At 35.1% G+C, this 21183-nt stretch overlaps 3 protein-coding genes across 3 annotated transcripts; 2 read left to right on the plus strand and 1 right to left on the minus strand.

Moving 5' to 3' along the window:
* Window positions 1–6973: 6973 nt before the first annotated feature.
* LOC132312337 (protein Iojap, chloroplastic) lies at window positions 6974–14236 on the minus strand. The gene is made up of 5 exons (XM_059810676.1): window positions 13985–14236; window positions 11210–11336; window positions 7934–8072; window positions 7744–7832; window positions 6974–7439 (listed from the first exon to the last, which is right to left on the minus strand). Exons 1-5 carry the CDS (start codon window positions 14183–14185, stop codon window positions 7318–7320), a joined length of 678 nt encoding a protein of 225 aa, XP_059666659.1. The 5' UTR covers window positions 14186–14236; the 3' UTR covers window positions 6974–7317.
* A 622-nt stretch (window positions 14237–14858) lies between these two features.
* LOC132312338 (large ribosomal subunit protein eL27x-like) lies at window positions 14859–15493 on the plus strand. The gene has a single exon (XM_059810677.1). The coding sequence runs from the start codon at window positions 14944–14946 to the stop codon at window positions 15349–15351; it is 408 nt and encodes a 135-aa protein (XP_059666660.1). The 5' UTR covers window positions 14859–14943; the 3' UTR covers window positions 15352–15493.
* Window positions 15494–19828: 4335 nt separating this feature from the next.
* LOC132314969 (auxin-responsive protein SAUR78) lies at window positions 19829–20644 on the plus strand. The gene has a single exon (XM_059813732.1). The coding sequence runs from the start codon at window positions 19865–19867 to the stop codon at window positions 20309–20311; it is 447 nt and encodes a 148-aa protein (XP_059669715.1). The 5' UTR covers window positions 19829–19864; the 3' UTR covers window positions 20312–20644.
* The last annotated feature ends 539 nt before the right edge of the window (window positions 20645–21183 follow it).

Consider the following 21183-nt stretch of genomic DNA (forward strand, 5'->3'; position numbering starts at 1 on the left):
TTATTTACTCTTTTTAAAACGACATAGTTTTGAGAGTGTTTAAGCTGAGCGAATCAAATGACACATATACCTTTATTATTATTTAGTCCAGGAATAGTGCTCAAGCTGTAACCAAACAAGGCCAAATATATATGTATGTATCTGTTGTATATATTGTAAAGCCCAAACAAAATATACAGATCCAAAAATTGATAAAAAATAAAAAAAATAAATATGGATCCAAAATCGAGCAAGAGAGGCGGATAAAGCACGGACAGCGGTGAGCTCGGCTATGGGTGAACTGATATGGATCTCTGGCGCAACGATGGAGGGCTCGGGGGTGAGAGGAACGGCCGGCAAGGATGAATACGGGCTCGGCGGTTTCGGCTTTGGATGATGTCGAGGACTCAGCCGCGATTGAGGGGTCGGCTGTGAAGAGGTCGGCCGGTGAGGGCTCGGGCGACTGAGCAGATAATTGAAGCGGAAGGACGGCGGTGGGGAAAGGACGGCAGTGAAGCTGTGGCAGGCACGGTCGGCGGAGAGGGTCAAATTGCGAAATCTGGATAGAGAAAGTTGGGATTTTCTCGAGAAAAAATTGGATATATTTTCCTTTTTTGCGGGTCGATTTATGGGTAAACAGGGATTTGGGGTACGAATCGAGGGATCGGAATGAAGACTTGGAAACTTTGTTCATCGAAGTTTGGAAACTCTGATTTCACTTGGCGATTCAGTTCATCGTAGTTTGCTACGTCGCCGGTGGAACAGCTTGTGGGTTTGGTTTGGTATGGTTTTGTTCGTCGGAAGTCGCAGAGTTGAAACTTCATTGCTATTTGTTATTGGCTGAAAGTTGAAGAGTTCAGCTCATCGGAGTTTGCTACGCCGTCGCCGGCGAGCCTGCAATCAAGACCGAACAACCCCGACATGTCTTAGTTAAGATGAACAGAGGTTCCGGTGACAGAGCTATAGTAGAGAAACAATTTGGCAATAGTGCAATTTCAGCGAAACCTAGAACAACGAGGCTGAGACCCAGTCCCGGTGACCATCCAGCGAGCTCCAAGACATGCGTGCGACTTTGGTGAACAAAAGACGAGCTCTGTTCATCTTCTTCCGGTGAACTTGGTCTTACCCAATAGTGAGTTCCGGTCCGGCAGCCGAACACTTTGTTCGTCGTCTTACTCCTTTCTCTCTCGAGAGTCTCTACCCCTTTCTTTATATTATTATATACATACAGCGACCCGGGGACGGGTTTGATGGAGACGAAGGGTGTGTTTGGCTATCCCATTTATAACCTATTTACAGGCTCAAATAGGACTGTTTGGTTATAACGGTAACAAGGGTATTTTTGTCCTTTTATGTGAATAAGGGCATTTTGGTCCTTTACTATAAACATCTGTATCACGTGATGGCACATGCCATCAAAACCTGCCAGGTTCTAGCCCGATGGAGTCATCTGTAACAAAATTGAATACTTTAGGGGGTTAGTTGCAATTTTTGTAATTCAGGGGGGTTAGTTGTTGATATGCTAATAGTTCAGGGTTTTTTTTTTGCATTTAACCCTAAGTATTATTAAATATTAAGTATATTGTTATATTATTTGATTTTTATTTATAAAGGACAAAGTTTAAATTGATTACTTTTTGACACAATTAACCTTATTTGGTCTATTTAAGTTGGGGTAAAATTTAAATTTCTCAAGATTCACACTAAATTTGTGAATTTATTGTCAAAATTCGTCGAATTCTTGAATAAAATACGCGATTTTACCTTACACAATTCGTCGAATTGAACTTTAAAAACTGGCGAATTCTTAAATTGAATTCACGAATTCAAAATTATGAATTCGCGAATTCAAAAACATAAGAGCGTGAATTTTTGGCGAATTTATTCTCAAAACGCCAATTTGCGTGCGGAGCGATAAAGCGACAATGGTGTGAACAAATTATGTGACTTAGGTACTTATTCATGTTCTATTTCTTTCTTTAATTTTATTTTTTCTTAACACTAAAAGATAGCATAGTAAGCATAGAAATTCACACATTTTGTTTGCATGCCATGGTTATTTATAACAATTGGATATGGAGAGTATTTGTAGATCTCAAGAAATTTAAACTTTCTCATCAATGCATTCCACGTAATAATATGGTCCTAAAATGTTATAGAAAAAAAGGAAAAGATGGCATGACTTTAACCATACCATTTAAAAATAGACATCAATTGAAGATTGAGAGAGTATTTCAAGATTTCAAGAAATTATTTGAACTTTCTCAACAATGCATTCCACATTGCAACTTTGTTGTAAAATGATATGGAAACAAAAAAGTTGACTCGTATGATTTTCTCTAAGGTTTTCAGTTGGTCATCAAACTCAAACTATAAAGGAAAAACGTAACCTTTTTTGTATCAGGTAGAATTCCTTCATGGTCCAACGGTTTTGAGACATCTGATTAAAGGAGGTTCCATGTAGGTTGTCAACCCAACATAACCCTCTTTCTTATATATATATATATATATATATATATATAACTATAAGTTCATTAATATAATTCTACAAAAAATAATGAAAGATAATATCATCCATTCCATAATATACCCATCTTTATTTTTTCTTCCATCAAAAACACAAAAGATACGACTGCAACCATGCAACTAGCCATGAACTAGTGATAAGTTAGTGGGGGCAATTGTCCCCACTATTTTTTATTTATTTTTAGTATTATACTCTACTAATTTCTTCATTTTGATATATACACTTATAAAATTCCACTATTGCTCCCTTTGAAATTATTAAAAAAAATTCACTATTGCCCCCTCATATAATTTTCTCGGTATGTTCCTAGATGTAATGGCTAGCACTATGCATGAATGCATTAAGTGTTGAGGATAAATTAACTTCCTCCAACCCACTCAACGGTCGGCTATTGTTGAGAGTTAAATTCCTCCTTCATCACACATAGTGGAAGCATCATCACATCACATCAACACAAGCATGTATGGAGATAACAATCAAACACATCTATGCATAACACAATATTTTACATGGTTCACCCAACTCTAGGGATACGTCCATAGGAGAGAGAGATTTCACTATTATGTATCAAGGAAAAGAATATACAACCACATGTCAAAACCACACTCACTCACTCATCATTTATTTTGAGGCTACATGTATACACTCGAGAATTTCATATACTTTCACATCTCCTACAACACTGATCACCTTTAAACTACTTACATCTTTTCTCTCTAAACCTCTCATATCCATCTCAATTTATAAAGTCTTCAAAACCCAATTTCTTATTGGACAAGTATTTCCTAACTTGCCTACAAGAAGTTATCATATCCGTCTTTAACTCTAAAATAGCATGTACAACCTTTTTCCCAAATTTTTAGCTTTCTTTCCAAGTCTTCTGGCTTCCAAAACTGATTAGGAAACTATTTCTTGCAACTTCTATTAACTCACTATCCAAGATGAACCGATTCAGCCCCATCTGAACCGATTCAACTTTGGCAGTAGCCAAAAGTTAATGCCACACTTGAACTGGTTCAGCCCCAATTGAACAAGTTCAACTTTGGGAGTAGCCAAAATCAAGACACCAAAATTTACAAATTTGACCCTACCAGATATTCCACGTGATCAGACCATGTCTTCATGTGCTCCTCCATTGCTCCACCTCGAACAAATGATCTTTTTATAGCTTCACCTTAACTGAAGATATCTCCACCTAAAATAAAACACTATGATGAACTTGAGAAACACCCTAACGGACTTAAAAAGCCACCTACAGACGCTTTACGCCCAATCATTCCGGATAACGCTTGCATCCTCTGTATTACCGCGGCTGCTGGCGGTGGGAGCAGTGGTGTCTCTTATTTGGGGTGAGCCACGGGTTGCTGCAATTTATCACAATCAACAAGTTTAGAGTTTCTTCATGAGAAAAAGGGTGGGAGGGCTTATGTATAAAACATATGGGTAAATGTACGTGTTTTGAGTGGGGTGTATAAAACATGTGGTAAATGTTGCATATTTCCAGTGAGCTGTATAAACATGTGGGTAGAGATGTTGTGTGTTTCGAATGGAGGTATATTGATAGTGCTGAAATGAATCAATTCAAAGTCGTCAATCTTATCTTTTTGACTAAGCTGCTCAAACTTTCATTTTCTTCTGATAGTTTTCTGTTCTACTCTTCCACGCTTCTTCTCCATTTGCAAATTTTTTTTTACTCACTCTCTTTTTTTCTTCATGCTGTGTTGTATTTGTGTGTATGTAAATGTACTTGTGGATTGTCAAATCATCTTGCAGGTAATCTTATGCCAAGTAACGTTATAAACATGACAACCCCTCGCGATTAAGGTGACAAAATCAGATTGTGTCAAGTAACATCGTAACGCTGGCATGCGAGTAACGTGACAACCCCTCGCAATTAAGTTCACAAAACACGTTATATATATATATATATATATATATATATATATATAATAAAGACGTGTATTTTCGAATCAAAATGGTGGCATGGGAGTAACGTTACAATCCCTTGCGATCAGGCCGGTCCTGGGCAAGGCGACCAAGGCGGTCGTCTAGGGTCTCCAATTTGGAAAGGTCTCAAATTTAATACTACCATAATGTAATATAGTAGTATATGTATGAAATATTATTATTTTTCATAATTGAACGTAATTAGCCTTTTAATCCATTAAAAGGCATCCATTTTAGGCCATAATTTGCATAATTAAAAGACAATACACAATCATATATCATGTAAATTTATGACAATAAATAACTTTAAAAAAAAAATTATGACAATAAAAAGGTACTCAATTATAATATCAATTTATATATGTAATTCAATAATTTATATGGTAAAATAATTTGTTTCTATCCCTTTCCTTCAAAAGAAAGGATTTTTTATATTTAAACAAGAAACTGATTTATTTTATTATTATATTAGTTCTGGGCTCATGTGCATGCATGATAGTTAAATCCAGTTCCAACAACCGTCAAAATTTTAAGTTAGCCTAGTTCAAACAACAAAATTATGATCGTGATTGGAGTACTCTAATTTATAAATTTGCATCTCAAAATATAAGACGAAGTTGAATTTTGATTTTTGTTACTAAGTTCTGTTGAATATTTTTAAATTTTTTAATCTAAATTGGATTGTGCTCTTTATAAAGCACAAAGATCAATTTTTGATTCGTGTGTTTTCAACTTTTATATATTTTATGTGCTTATCGTGTGATTTTAATGAAACCTTATGTATAAAGGTCTCGCATTTGAAAATTCGTCTAGAGACTCTCAAAATTTTTGAATTCTCATAAGTAGCCTGCTCGCAATTAAGGTGACAAAAACATGCCTTAATTTTTTTAAAAAAGAAAAACAGCAGTTATACTCATAGGAAAAAAATTTCAACATGGCATGACAACACAGTTACACAGACATTTTACCCTTGCAATATGGGGAAAAAATTTCAATGCCCTTTTGCTAAAAAATTCTTCATGGCTATTGTTGCACTTATACAACGAGCACATTTAATCGTTCATTAACATATGTGTATTACAAGCATGGATGTATAATACCATATGCTCTCATACAATTAACATGACAGCACATACATTATACCCTCGCGGCATGGGAAAAAATATTCATTAGCTGTTAATACTTATAATACGTTCCAAAGAATGTGACTCCTCGCCATCCTCTCTAATGCACGTAACCCAAAGATAAGATGGTCTTTATATTTTTTCACCTAAATATCAACCTATTTAATTTTTTTTTATAAAACTCTCCTCTCTTCTAAATTCTTCTTCAATCTACCAACTCATTCTGAGTCGCCTAGCCAACGACGAAGCCACGATTTTGTTTCAAGGGGCAATAAAACATTATATATATATATATATATATATATATATATATATATATATATATTTCCAATTAATAATGCAGCAAGCCAACAAAACGAAAAATAAAAGTTTAGTAATGGGGGAGTAATCAAAATTCATCTAGTTTGTGATATCTGAAGGAAAAAATTACTCTAAAAAAATTCAAATATAAAAAATACAGACATTAAGAATCTTTTTGACAACATTTTCTATTTTTGCATTTTTAATTTTTATGAAAAGGAAAGAGTAATGTTTATTATTATTATTATTATTATTATTATTGTCGTGTGAATTATTTTGAAACAAAAACATATTGGTAACTAATTTGTTGCACAATGTTTTATTTAAAAAAAATGTTTGAATTATTTTTTTTAAATGGTATTTATAGTTTATATATTTAAAAAAAAATCTCATTACAGTCGTTCAAATGCAACATTATGCAAATCGTTACAAAATGTTATTAAATGTGTTTTTCATGACTTATTTATTATTTTCACCAATTTTCCAACAAAAACACAAAACAAAAAACGAGTTCCAGACAAGCCCTAATGGTATAAAATTAGGGTAATAAATTAAAAGAATAATGAAAAAAAATAAAAAGAGAGAAAATAAGGTTATTGCACATACACCATACACATGGTGCAACAAAAAGAAAATTTAAAAAATGAAAAACAAAGAAGAAGGAAATAGAAAGAAAAAATATATATATATGAGAGAACTTTGAAGGGGAAAACTTAGGATTTGATTGATGAAAGGGACTACAATATTTTTTGGAAAAAGAAAAAAAGATGAGTAAGAAGAAGAATAAAGACAAAATTAAAGATTTTTGTGCCCTTATTTGGAATAACAAAAAGGGTAGATAGGATAAGAATAACATCAGTTCGATGCAACTTCCTACCTCTTCTAATGATTCTTTAAAAAACAAGCTATTGATCCGTTGTTGCATTACCGTACTGATTCCATAAAAGAGTTGTTTTAAGGTCTCTTTTTTTAATTTCAAAACTGCAAGCCCTTATTTGGAATAACAAAAGGGGTAGATAGGAGGCATGCAATATTGTCGCGGGTGGTTCCTGTAAAAGTGAACCTTTAAGTTGTCACGCATCCAGGAGAAGAAACAGAGAAACAAAAGGGAACATCTCAAGCTTCTTTCTTTTGAAGTGGTGACGATTTTTGCATATACAAGCAAAGAAATAAGTAGGGTTCTTCACTGCAAAGAATAACACAACCTCAATGCTTATGCAACTACTGCTTCATCTGATTAACAATGCTTCACTTTGCGCAAGCAGGCTGGGCATGGAAATTTCAACCTATCTAATCTTCAGCTCCCTAATCATCATGATGATATTGATAGTAGACAAACCAAAAGAAGCAGAGATGGATTTGCCTCCTCTTCCATGTTGATTCATCAAGATCCCATTGCCATTAGCCTTTAATATCTCTCGGGGACTTTGGAAACTGATTTCAACTGCGAAATGGTTGTTGGTTTTCGAAAGGCAGTTCAATGAGTGTTGCATTGCCATAAAACTCTTCCAAGTTGTAGAAAGCTCGCTGTGGAGGGAGAAATATGTGGACCACTACATCACCTGAAATCAGATTGAAAAATAAACAGTTCTTATATTAAAACATACATAGAACTACCGAGTGTCCTTCCCGGGAACACCATTGGTACTGGATTCGATAATAGTATATGGCACAGTTTCAAATTTGAGCCACTCAAGCATCACAGATGGCTGTCACATACGTTAAGGCCACTTCAAGTGGTTTCATTCAAACAAGGATACAACTGACGATCACAGCAGAAGTCAGCACTTCATTTTCCCTTTTTTTTCTTCCCAAAATAAATCTATAATTGAGTGTGTGAGCATATTATCAAATAACAACACTTACCAAAGTCCAATAAGGTCCAGGAGTTGGGTTTTGAGTCCCCAGATGCAACTTTTCCATATTTTTCCTCAGCTAGATCTCTTATTTTGGACCTATATCAGAAATAGATTCAGCATTGTTGAAAGCGCTAACGTATAGCAAATGCACCCATCCAATTTAACAAAGATCATGAAGTTAGAATAGTAATCCGTACCCAATAGCATCAATCTGAGGGCGTGAAAATGCAGTGGCAATGATAAAAAACCGAGTCCAATATACTAAAGGCTTCACAAAGAGGACCTTAATGTCTGCAGCCTTCACATCACTTGCAACCTTAGCCGCTGCCACAGCAACTACGCAAGTTGCACAAAAACATCGACACAATAAGCTTAACTTTTATAAAGGTCTCTTGAGCTCCCTATTAAGCTTAACTTTTTCTAGTAGGCGTCAAATTTTACAAGTACAGTACTTGTTTAGGAAGTAAAAGAGAAATAAATAGGAAATAACATGTACAAGACACAATAAGTTTATAAAGAATACTAAAAACACATCATGGGTTTCCTACAAAAGAAAGCAGAGATTTCAGAAACCATGAAAAACCATAAATTTTAAATAGAGGAATTTGACACTAAATGTCATGTTAGACTCATTATTTTATATATATATTTTTATAGGTATACATTACATGCCACACGTGCACACATCATGCTGCCCCTTGTGGGGCTCGAACCACTCACCTCTAGGGCTGCAAACGCGAACGGCTCGGGCTTGGCTCGTGAATTACTCGGCTCGATTCATAAACGAACCGAGTCTGACCATCAGTAGGCTCGATTCGTTTGTTCATGAACCGTTCACGAACTGAGCTTGATAAAGCATTTGCGAACATACTCGATTATAATATATATACACACACACACACACACATATCCAATTATAATATGTAATTTTATGTTATGAAGGCTTAGTCCATGGGCCATTAAATTTTTTAGTCCTTTTTGTTTTAGACCCAATTTTATCATTTATTCATTTTAAAACAAAAACCAAGTCTATATGTACAATCAAACCCAAGCCCATGTCTTATGTCTAATCCTAATCATCTCCCTTTTTTCTAAAATTATCAGCAGCCCAAGCAGCAGCGGCAACACACTCATCAATCTACTTTATTATGTTATGGAATCTTACTTCTCTCCCTTTCTCTTCTTATATTTTATCATCTCATCAAGCAGCAGCGACAACACACTTATGTATTAATCGTCTTTCATCCAAACTGATTTTTAGTATAGATTTTGGGGTTTACTATTTAATCTGTGCATCTCTCAACTTCTTCCATCAAAATCAACTCTGGTAAGTTTAATTTTCGATCAAATTTATCACTTCCTTTCTCTTTTTCTCTCAAACTTCTCTCTTTTTCTTTTAAACTTCTCTCTTTTTATTGCTGCAAATCTATTTCTCTCTCAATTTACTTTTTTTTTTTTATTTATTTTTTATTTTTTATTTTTCCAAATCTGTTTGATGCGAAGTACCACCAAAAAAAAAAAAGAGAGCTATTGAGCTAGGCTTGAGGCTCGTCGAACATAGCCGAGCCGAGCTTGAACCAAATTTTCTCGGCTTGGCTCGGCTCGAGCTCAAGCCGAGCTTGAACATTCTATCACCTGATCGAGCCGAGCTCGAGCACACCATTACTTGGCTCAGCTCAGCTCAACTCGGCTCATTTGCAGCCCTACTCACCTCCCCTTTGGGGAGGAGAGCTTATACCACCTGGCCAATGGCCTGGTGGTAGACTCATCCATTTTTTTATCTTTCAGCATCGAGCATAAAATTGTAAAAGTAGAGTAATGTGGAGTACCATAATCTTATCTCAATGTTGAATATAATGAAAGAGAAGTAGCCCTTGGGCTTTGTGAGCCATGGATGTAGGTCGTAGTGGCAGAATAACGTTATACCCTACACTAAACACGTTCGGGTCTCCTTGTCTCGCTCCAATTATGTGGACAGATCTACTCGTCTCGGATATCAATATTGTTGGTTATTTGCCACAGTCTGATCAAGTGTTTGGGGTCGTGCTTCACTCTTGCAGACTCAAGTATAGTTCATTCAACAACAATTTGTCTCGACAACTTCATATTTATTTTCAAGTTGGTACACTTGAGTTAAAATCTTTGTGTACAAACTTGAGGGGGAGTGTTAAAGACTATCACTTAAAGAGTAAATTAAGCCTTTGATAGAATATTGATTGGAGTTATTCATGGGATTTATTTTAGGGATCCACCATCAATATATTTTTCATATTTATCACATATTTGTATTCTTTCACCTACAAATAGAGATGATCATTGTAAACAAAATTAAAAGAGAATATAATGAAAGAGAAGTAGCACTTTGGGTATTGTGTACCGTGGATATAGGCTGTCGGAGCCGAACCACGTTATATTCCTATGTTGTTCATTTTCAATTTCTTTCTTCAATTTTATTTCTTCTTAACACTGAAAGATAGCATAGTAAGCATAGTAATTCACACATTTTGTTCGCATGTCATGAGAAATTAAAATTCCCTTGTTTCACCTTATTTTCCCCCATAGCATTTAAAAGTAGTGCATATTATTCATATAACAATTGGATATGGGGAGTATTTAAAGATCTCAAGAATTTGAACTTTCTCATCAATGCATTCCACATAATAACTTGGCCCTAAAATGCTATAGAAAAAAGAAAAGAAAAGATATCTTGCATGACTTTTCCCTCATACCATTTAAAAATAGATATCAATTGGAGATTGAGAGAGTATTTCAAGATCTCCAGAAATTATTTGAACTTTCTTACCAATGCATTCCACATAATAACTTTGTCGTCAAATGATATAGGAAAAAAGGTTGACTAGCATGATTTTCTGTAAGGTTTTCAGTTGGACAGTTGGCCATCAAACTCAAGCTGTAAAGGAAAAACCTAACCATTTTTGTATCAGGGAGAATTCCTTTAGCCACTGGAAAGATTCGTGTTCCAAAGGTTTTGAGACATCTGATCAAATGAGGTTCCATGCAGGTTGTCAACCCAGCATAACCCTCCCTCTTTTGTAGAGGGAATAGAAACATCAGCATAAGGATATAAAAATGGTCCAACAGAAGATAACAAACATCATATAATAGTAAGCATGATATTTGCAGAGTTGCATTATTAATAATAGAAAGAAGCATGTCATCAGCAACAACAACAATAATTCAAGGCCATTACCAAGAGTACGTGTAGGAGCAGTATAATAATAATTTATTAATAATATTAACAACAATAATAACAGAAAAGTAGATTCATAACAGTAAGATGTGCATAGCACTATCATCTTGGAAGGCAAAAGAGAAAAATGAAAACATAGATAACAGATATCATCCAAAACAAGACAGAATCCAAATATAATGAGAGGAGGAAGATAAACATTGTGCATTTCAACAACACTAGATAGTATATAATCCTCTTAATAACTATGAGACAAACTTACAGGACAAGCTTTCAGCATCATCAGCAACCTCTGCACTTGAAGGCTTTTGGTCATTTCTGGTAAAGATCACTTTTCCATATCTTTCAAATAAGTTATCGAACATATCATCAGTATCTTCACTTAAATTCTGCAAATTATACCACTCACGTTAACAACTTAGACAACACTCCGTTGGAAAAAGAAAAAAACCAAATAACATGAAAATGATTATGGACACCACGAATGCTTTAAAAACAATTTATGGACAGCAAAAGGCTATACGCAATATTTTTTTTTGATAAATAATAATTGATTAAAAAGCGTTCAAAAGGGGAACGCGTCCCTTATACAAAAGCGGAACCGGGATCTAAGGACCCAGAGAATCCAACGATTAACTAAGTCATCGGGAGAGGAGCAAGAACTTCTCTTCACGTAACTAAAGATAGAGCGAATAATATGAAGTTTCAGCGTTGCCATGACGACTCCTTCCCTTCGAACATTTTGATGTTCCTCTCCTTCCAAATGCACCACCAAACGCAATGTGAAATTGTCCTCCAATAGTCACGTACGCTACTTCTCACGCGACATCCCCTCCACAAGTTAATCAGACCCTTAGAAGATCGCTGCATGCCCCCTCCCTGAAAAGGCTGTACGCAATATAAAAACGCCTTTCTTTTAAGTGAAATTCCTCTCCTCATTATCCAAAGTTAGCGGGCGAAACGAGGGTTTTTGTCAGGGTCAGAGAGTCCCCAATTGCTTTGTTGTTGTAACTGAATTGCAAAATTCTCTATAAACCAAATCATTTATATTCAGTAAAAGATAATACCCAAAACCACATGTTGGGGTAAGGCTGCGTACATTTGACCTTCCTTAGACCCCGTAATGGCTGGAGCCTTGTGCACTGGGCTAGACCATTAAAAGAGTTCTTAGATTAGGAATTGAGTTCTTGTGAAAGAAAAGAGAGATTCACTATATGTAGTATACTTGTAGAGAGAATGAGAGAGATTCTGAATGCCCATACTTGTAGTTAAAGAACATTTGGATAGAGAAATCAGTTGGATTTATCCCCCGAATAAAAAATTTTCTTGTGTCTATTTCAAATACCAACTGGGAAGGGTTGTGTCTATATTAGATTCAAATTGTCATCTCGGACCCCATATGTACATCTTTTCCAAAAAAATTATCAGTTTCAAAATTAATTTGAAAATATCTATTCTTATATTTATGTTCTTATTATTATTTCTATACTTATATTTATGTTATTACTATTATTTTTTCTTTTGGAAGTTAAATATTTATGTTATTTCTTCAGCACCTTCAAACCAAAAAAAGAATGTGTACGTATGAAAGATGCAGATCCCCTTAGTATACATAAACCGATGCAATAATACAGTTTATTAAACATAATTAATGAAAAAGCACTATTGCCTGCAAAAAATGCACATCAGGGCAACATATAGATTGCCTAAACATGGAGATTTCAATAAGGATGATTGTTTTAGAGTTAGCGTACTTCTCATCCATTTCTGTTACACATAAAATAAGTACTGGAACTGCAGAACCTCACCCCGTGCATGCGAAGGCACGTGGTAGGAAGAACTTGTAAAAAAGGGAATTTCATGTCAAATTTCTAAAAAAGGGAAATGGAATGGAAATATTTACTATCCATACCAAACATAAATTAAATGATTCATTTATGCTGCGTTTGATGTGCAGGAATGGAATGGAATGGAATGCACATTCCAACCATTCCTTTGTTTGATATGCAATTTAAAGTGGGAATGGTCATTCCATTGGAATGAAACTATCCATACCAAACATAATTAGAGTCCTATGAAATGCAAATTCAATCTATACGAAAATAACTGGAAAGAATCATTTTCTATAGAATGACCAAGTGTCCTACCAGTCTAACCAAAAGATCAATTCCCTCAGGATTCAATGATAACTTAAGCGGTCTAGTTTCCAGTGTTAATGTGAAGGATTCAAGAAGAGCATTATAAACGTCTCATACATTTTATTAAATGAAGAATCTGGGTTTGCATCCTGTATCAATTTGATAAAACGGGAAAGAAATTGACAGAATTAATATGAAGAGAAAAAAATACAGTGCAGCAATTCTACTGACATTTGCTGAACTTTGGCCAAATTATTAAATCATACTGAATGTTCAAAAGTGAGCTAAAATTTTGAAAAATTCGAAAATGACAAACTCTGGCACAGTTATACACACAAATATAAATTGCTATCTCACTTATCAAATAACTGACAACAACAACAACATCAACAACAACAATTGAGAACCAGGAGATCTCACTGCTCACTTGTAGTCACGAGGACGACACAGCGTAAAAAAATTGGATCCTTATACAATTATGAAATCCCAAATTTCAGTTTTACTGCCCACGTTTTTTTCCCACAAATGCAAGGAAAGGAATTTCAAATCAAAAGCTCTAAACCCTAAAGTCATGAATCCAAAATTAAAATTTCTACACACTACAGAAAACCACAAAGTCTAAACTTAACCCCAAATCCTAACTGAGAAATTATGCAACAACAATGGAAAAAAGAAAAACTAATGAGTGCTTTACACAATGCCAATTTCAACATTACATGTTCAGTAACTACAAAAAGTTAATCTAAATGATTTACTTATTAAAAAAAAAAAAAAAAAAAAAAAGTTAATCTAAATGATTCAAAAGTATTGGGACTAAGTCAGCTAGAATAACACAAAATCAATAACAACAGCTACATACGCATATAAATATATATATATGAAGAAGTGCAAGTTGATACCGAGCCAAGAGCCATCCGAGAAGACATCGAAGAGTCCCTCAAAGACCGCGAAACATTTCTGGTTCTCAGAGAAACATTGAATACTCCACGACCCAGATGCCGGAGTTCGCCGGAAATTCGATTTCCAGCATGAATCCCGGCGAAGGAAACATGAGGAAGAGAGCCGGAAACGATGATAGAGACGGTAGAGTACACTTCCATTGCTTTGTTAGAACAATACCCTTTGAGATTTTTTTTTTTATGCAGTACAGAGAGAGGATGGATGTGTTATCCACTGGTACTTGGAGTGGTGCGGGTATGAATCTGATTTGATTTTCAGTTCGCCCCGGTAAAATGGGTTTGCCTCCGGGTTCTACCCGACTCGATGCACTTACTTTTATTTTCCCTATCAATGTCATTTGAAAGGGTTACGATTCATGCACCTTTCAAAAATTGGTAAATTCACACAATTAGGAGAATGATGAATGTTTATTGGATAGGTATATCAACGTCCATTCAATATCTTATATTATTATTAAAATATGGAGGTTGATCCGGATGAAAATAAAATTCAACCTTTAAAAAGAAAAATTTTGTAACTTGCTATCCTCTCGCTTAGGAGACCCAATTTTTATTTTTTATTTTTAAAGATAAAGAAAAAAATACTATGTTCTTCTCTTTTCAATTTAACTCCCCTTGACAACTAAAATAATAGAGAATTGTTTTAAAAATTGTTTGACACGGAGAGAATTGTTGTACTATATATAAAAATATATATGAATGGGTCTCTCTCTCGTGGGCTTCACTTAAGAAAATTGCTTTTTGAAGCCCAAAAGTGTTGGACTATATATGCAAGCATTAGGGTTTGGCTCCATACGCTCTATCTATATATATATATATATATCAAATCTCATTCTTCCCTAGAGTCTAGGGTTTTAGTTCGGCCGCCGAGAGACGGGAGAGAGAGAAAGCAGAGCACCATGGTGAAGTTTCTCAAGCCCAACAAAGCTGTGATTGTCCTCCAAGGCCGATTCGCCGGCCGGAAGGCAGTGATTGTTCGGTCCTTTGACGATGGCACACGCGATCGCCCCTACGGGCACTGCCTGGTGGCCGGAATCGCCAAGTACCCGAAGAAGGTGATTCGCAAGGACTCGGCCAAGAAGACCGCCAAGAAGTCGCGCGTGAAGGCATTCATCAAGCTCGTGAACTACAACCACATCATGCCCACTCGCTACACTCTCGACGTCGATCTCAAGGATGTGGTCAGTGCTGATGCGCTCCAGTCCCGTGACAAGAAGGTCACCGCCGCCAAGGAGATCAAGTCCAGATTTGAGGAGCGCTTCAAGACCGGCAAGAACAGGTGGTTCTTTTCCAAGCTTCGATTTTGAGCGCTATGGGTTGGTTTGTTTCTATCCGCGTTCTGTTTCTTATCGTATGTAGTTATGGCACATTTCAGTTAAATTTGAATTTGGAGATTTTGTTGGATTATTTTTGGTGATGAACTATAATATGTCGTTTGAATTTTTCCTATTTCTAGAAATATGAATTTGAGATATCACTTATTATGATAGAAAATGGTTTGATGTAGCTTATTGATTTATGGGATAAGGATTTCATGATCTCTTTTGATGTTGAAGTTCAAAAATTAAAAAAAAATTCTACATATGATACATGCTGAACGTATACACCTACCTAATACACACATAGATATATGCATATATATGGGGTGTAGAGGAGAATTAGTTTGTGGTTTGCAGTTGAGTTGCCTTTTAACATTATGAAGAAGTATATGAACGCTACGATATGTAGTGTGCAATGGACTAGTTTGGAATTATGGATAAAATATAGGTACTGAGATAGTTTTTGCTGATTGTTGGATTAAGTTTGTGGGAATTCTTTTTGATGGTGATTATCTCTTGATCAATCCCTCCTCTATGTGTAGGGAAATGTTTATTTGAAGGATATTTCAACAATCCTATTTTTGATATGAGATTTGGAACTTGAAGTAGGGTAAAACAAGTATGGATTTAGAAATATGCTTAAAATATTAGAATTGAATGTACTGACATAGTTTTTGATTTTGTAGGGAGCATCAAAACAACACTCAAAAAAAAAAAAAACCTCTTGTCCAATTGATTTTTTGTTGTTATTTGTTATTCTGCCTTATTCATTTTCTTTCATCTCACATTGCTGCAATTATGGCGTTCATCGTACATAGGTATTTCGCTTTGATTTTATATATTACTATTTTACGTACTTGAGTGCCTTGACACTCGTCTATTTCGCATTTGGGGACACTCAGTTTATGAATATGTAGTTCATAAACATTGAACATTGTGTCTCATAAAGTATAGCTGGTCTAGTGGATTGTCTTATATAATTTATTTTTAATATTTAAAAGTAGCTGTTCGAAACAGAATATGTTAGCACTCCCATTAATTAATCTTGTTTTAATTCTGCTATTAACATTCTGGCTCTTTGTTAATACTCGAGATAGTGTAACATAAATGTTTGCTTTTTTGGTATCCTTTGATTTCACTAAAGCTAAAGCTATTTTTTATATGGCAAAAATGTAAACAAAAAAACCCTTCCAACTATTTCACATTTGTGAATGAGCCCCTGCACTATCAATTGGCAAATAGTACACTGCATTATGTAAGACACTCCAAATTGCCTCCTGCCTTATTTAAATGGGTTATATTTTGACCAGTATGCCTTATTTCAAACCAAATTACTCGTAAAGGAAAATTATTTGGGTTATTTCAAATTAGATCCTAGGGTCTTAACTCAAAGTTGAATACATCTTTAATTTATTATCAATTTTCAACTATTTTTTTCATACACAAATTATTAAGAATAGCAATGTAATTTCATCAATGGAGAAAAGGAACTGTATTTTTATTTATTATTATTATTTTTAATAGTTTAGGGTTTTATTTTTGAAGTTCAGGGGGTTAGTTAGTTGTAAATGCAGAATAATTCAAGGAGGATTTTTGCCTTTTTAAGCCTTTTTCATATAAATTGTTTGTCTTCATCTTAAATAATTTGGATTCTAAAGCCTTCTGTTCATATCTTTAATTTATGACTGTTACTAGTTTCATTAATTAAAATATTATCCCCAGCAACGAGGATACGCACTTTCTTGTCAGCATCATCCTACTCATCCATAGCATCCTTTGGCTGATCCTTTGCCTGCTTAGTGCAACCCTCTATTCCATTATCCAGGCCTTAATTTACTCAAATTTCAACTCAATTGAAATGCCAATACTTGCTGGTATATCTTCTTCCTGAATATCTTTTATAAACTGTATGTTTTGGATCCGAGATCAAATTAGCAGCATTATCTGTATAATCATCTGTCAAGAGACAGAACAAAGTGAAAAGCAATGAAAGTTGGGATTTAAGGTTGAAGAGATGGAACAAAGTGAAAAACAATGATAGTTGGGATTTAAGGTTGTAGCTACATGGTATGACTAAATATAGATTTGTTTTAATCCCCTTATGTCATTAAGTCATTTTGGCATTTATGAATTTTTGACTTGGTTGTGTAAATTTACTCACATCCTCAACATCACAATGATGGCATACAGTATTTGCAAACATGGTGATGGTTGAGGGTGTTGTCTATTTGTTCAGGGGAGTTTTTCACATAGGGTGATGGTTCAGTTTTTTTCTAACCCTATTATCTATTGTCGAACTAGTTAGGAACCGTCATAATGTAATGTAAATCCTGGTTAATCTGTGTACTTTTTTTACAACTATTCTCCATGCTTGTTCCTAGATATTTAAGATAGCCTGGTCAATGTGAGCTGTTTAGGTGTATGCGGTTTAGTTCTTGGGTGGGGAATCTACAATGTTCTGTTTTACAGAAGAAATCATACACAGACTTGTTCTTCTTCCTGTTTCTTGTCAGATATATCATATATAACTAATTATTTTCAAGAAAAAGAAATGCTACAAAATATACTAAATTTTATTTTTCAAGAAAAAGATGTGAAACAGGAACAGATTTTTGCAAGAAATAATCTACAGAGTAAAACAGAATCAAGAATTTTTTTTACTGAGGCATTAATGCAATTAGCTTATAATACAGTTATACAATGACATACATACAGTTCATTATTTCAAAAGCCTTATCTAAATTAGTAGAGGTTGAAGAAGAGAGGCTGAAGATGAGATATCACTGTCTGTAAGTGAAAGAATCATTTTGTGCCCTAAAAGGGGGTCTCTCTTGGCTCTGTCGTAAATTAATTTTCATTGATTTGATGGCTGATGCTTTTGCTTCTAAGGAAACACAATATGGGTTGCTCTCACTTTCAAGCTAAGCTGCAAACAACCTTCAGTCTAATCCACCCACTTGACAATGAATGCTAGTTTTGTAATTGATACTTTTGGTTACCAGTTTATTTAAGAAAATGATTACCCTTGTCTTTGACAAGCTTTTCACGGAGGGCAATGTGTCCTTAGTGAGACTCGAACTCTCAAGTTTCTTATCGAGGAGGAGTATACCATCAGACCTTCGGGATGCCAATGTAGATATGGTTTTTATATATAACAATACTTGATGAATATAAACATGTATTGTTATACTTGATGATAAAAATAAGAAAGGTAATCAACAAGCCCGTGGTGTAGCGGTACAAGACTCCTACTTTTCAAAAGGAGGTCAGAGGTTCAATTCTCGGTGGAGGCATGTGTGTGTGAGTATTAACTAAGAAGAAAAAAAAAAAAAAACAAGAAAGGTTAAGGTCATAGAATAGTTTTTCTGTGATTGTGATGTAAATTAATTCCTAATGATGTTTGGCTGAAAAGAAGATTAAAGGAAAATGCCTTTGGATTTTGAAGTGAAATGGGTGACACCAGTCGCACTATCTTGAGGCAGATTGCTATTGTGTATTTGTTACTTTAGGTCTATGATATCCCTTTTGCCATTTATGGTTTGATCTTAAGAATTGTGTTTACAAACTAGGTTGGCAACAAACTAAGTAGCCGATGCCTTCTGCCTTCTGCCTAAATTAATCACCACACTTAATTTTGGTTTAATATTTATTCGAATAAATTCAAATGCACAGTGCGTTTGAGAGTTAAAATTTAGTCAATTGAATTTCACATAAATTCGATGTTTTCATATTACATATGGTGGAGATTAATGACATACATTTAGTACCATTTCCACTTTCTCACACACGCACAACTACTAGAGAGAGATTTTGCGGGCAATCGGAGGGCACGCAGGCAAGTGGCTGTGTGGTTAGACTAATTTATAGACTCTGTGACAAAATGTGCACGTGAAAAGATTGTCGTCTTACTAATAAAAGCAGAACAGTGAGTCGAGCTTCCATTCCTGTGGGACACATTGCCCATGGGATTTAAGGAATGGACCCTCTGCATTCTGGAGTCGTGATACCGAGTTTCATAGTCGAACAATCCTGATTGTTTGACGTGAGTGGAGGTCTAATTGTCGGACTCTAAATTATTTATTTATTATTTTTTTTTTTCGACAATCGAACAATTCTGATTGTTTGACGTAAGTGTATTCTAATTATTTAATGTAAGTGTAGGTCTTGATTGTTGAACTCTAAATCATTTTTCTTTTTTCCGTTATCTTAATGACGACACTATTCCTAATATAACATTCATATTTCTACTCACGGAATTTCATGGAATTATTTCCAGAAACATGAATGGAACCTATGTGAGTACGCCACTATGTTGTTTGTGTAAAAGCCCCCACCATGAATTGGAAAAGAAGAAGATAATATGCTTTATGTCATTTGCTTTTTGGTTGCTAGTAGGTCCCAAGCACCCCCAAGCACCAGAAAACAGTGACCCTGTACCCACCTCACCCTCTCCCCTTCAGTTACACTATCCATGTGAGAGTATATATCAAGTCACCTATATATGTCACCCTCCTCTGTGAAATCCTTGTATCTCTCTCTCTCTCTCTCTCGAGTGTGTGTGTGCGTGCGTTGGAAGATGAAGAAGATCAATTTGATGCTAAGGAAGTGCAAGACCTTGTCAAGGCAACTGGGTAGGTCTTCATCATATAGTAGTCTAAGGTCCAAATCTACTAGGGAGGAAATATGGGGTGGTGATCTGCAAGATGGTGAACATTGTGAAACGATATTCGTCGGGAGCTCAAGAAAGCGATACGTGATCAGTTCAAAGTACTTGAATCATCCTCTGCTTAATGCTCTCATCCAAAGATCGAAACAGAAGTTTGGGGAGGATATCTCTGTCAAGTGTGAGGTAGTGCTCTTCGACCACCTCTTGTGGATGCTCGAAAACGCTGATCTGAACCTCACCGCAGATTCTTTGGAAGAACTGGCTGAGCTCTATGTGTTCTAAAACTCCAAGAGATCCAGCATCTTATTCTTATATATATATAGTCATGTTAGCCAGGCTGTGACTGCAGGCTCAAAAGTTGAGAGGTGTTCTCAGTCTGTTTGAATGCATTTTGGTTTCATTCTATTGAATGGTAATTTGTTTCTCCAACTCAATGGGGGTTTGAAGGATCAACAATTTGGTAAAAACCATGTACTGGTCTTTTAATATACCCTTATATATTCTTGTGATCTTGTTTACTATATAATGAGTTTTGATCTTGTTTACTATCAATTTAAAACAAATCATATACTACATACATAAGATTGAGGCGAGTCTCAGTAATTTTTTTGAACCATATAATTGTACTTGGATTTTCTAACCGGCTGTATCCTAGTAGAAGATTGAGTGTACAATGGGTGTGAGTTTTTTGTCAAGATTTAAAAAAATTAAATTAAATTAAATATTGAGTTGATAAATATATGGGGGCAATAGAAGAGTACATCTTAAAAATAATCAAGGCTAATTGCTCAAAGTTCCCTGAACTATAACTCTTGTTTGCTCTCTTGGATACAAAAATGGTAATAGTATACATTTGCGAAGGAAGTATACTATTTCATGTATAACATAAGCTAATACTCATTTCTATATGACAAAAATCACTACAGATTTAAATTATTTGAATTCTATCAAGGAAACAAAATTTGACATTTTTCTCAATCGCAATTGATTGTAGTTTAAACTTTAGAGCATTCGCACTGGACCCTTTTTGTGAGGGGCAGCCCAAATGCGCCCGCAGTGGGCTGGCGGTAATTAGGCGGGCCCACATGGGCCCACGAGCCCAAACCCAATCGGTGTATTTTATTTATTTATTATTTTTTATCTTTTTCTTTGCC

Source organism: Cornus florida, unplaced genomic scaffold (genome assembly GCF_030987335.1).
Source record: "Cornus florida cultivar Cherokee Brave unplaced genomic scaffold, ASM3098733v1 CherokeeBrave_3.0.0_Hap2_Chr06, whole genome shotgun sequence".
Classification (NCBI taxonomy): Eukaryota; Viridiplantae; Streptophyta; class Magnoliopsida; order Cornales; family Cornaceae; genus Cornus; species Cornus florida.

Coding starts and splice junctions, on each gene's coding strand:
- LOC132314969 (XM_059813732.1), top strand. CDS start 19,865: ATGTCACCCTCCTCTGTGAAATCCTTGTATCTCTCTCTCTCTCTCTCT.
- LOC132312337 (XM_059810676.1), bottom strand. CDS start 14,185: ATGGAAGTGTACTCTACCGTCTCTATCATCGTTTCCGGCTCTCTTCCT. Junction 11,337..13,984: donor CTCGGATGGCTCTTGGCTCG/GTATCAACTTGC, acceptor TATAATTTGCAG/AATTTAAGTGAAGATACTGA. Junction 8,073..11,209: donor TGATGCTGAAAGCTTGTCCT/GTAAGTTTGTCT, acceptor CAACTTGCGTAG/TTGCTGTGGCAGCGGCTAAG.
- LOC132312338 (XM_059810677.1), top strand. CDS start 14,944: ATGGTGAAGTTTCTCAAGCCCAACAAAGCTGTGATTGTCCTCCAAGGC.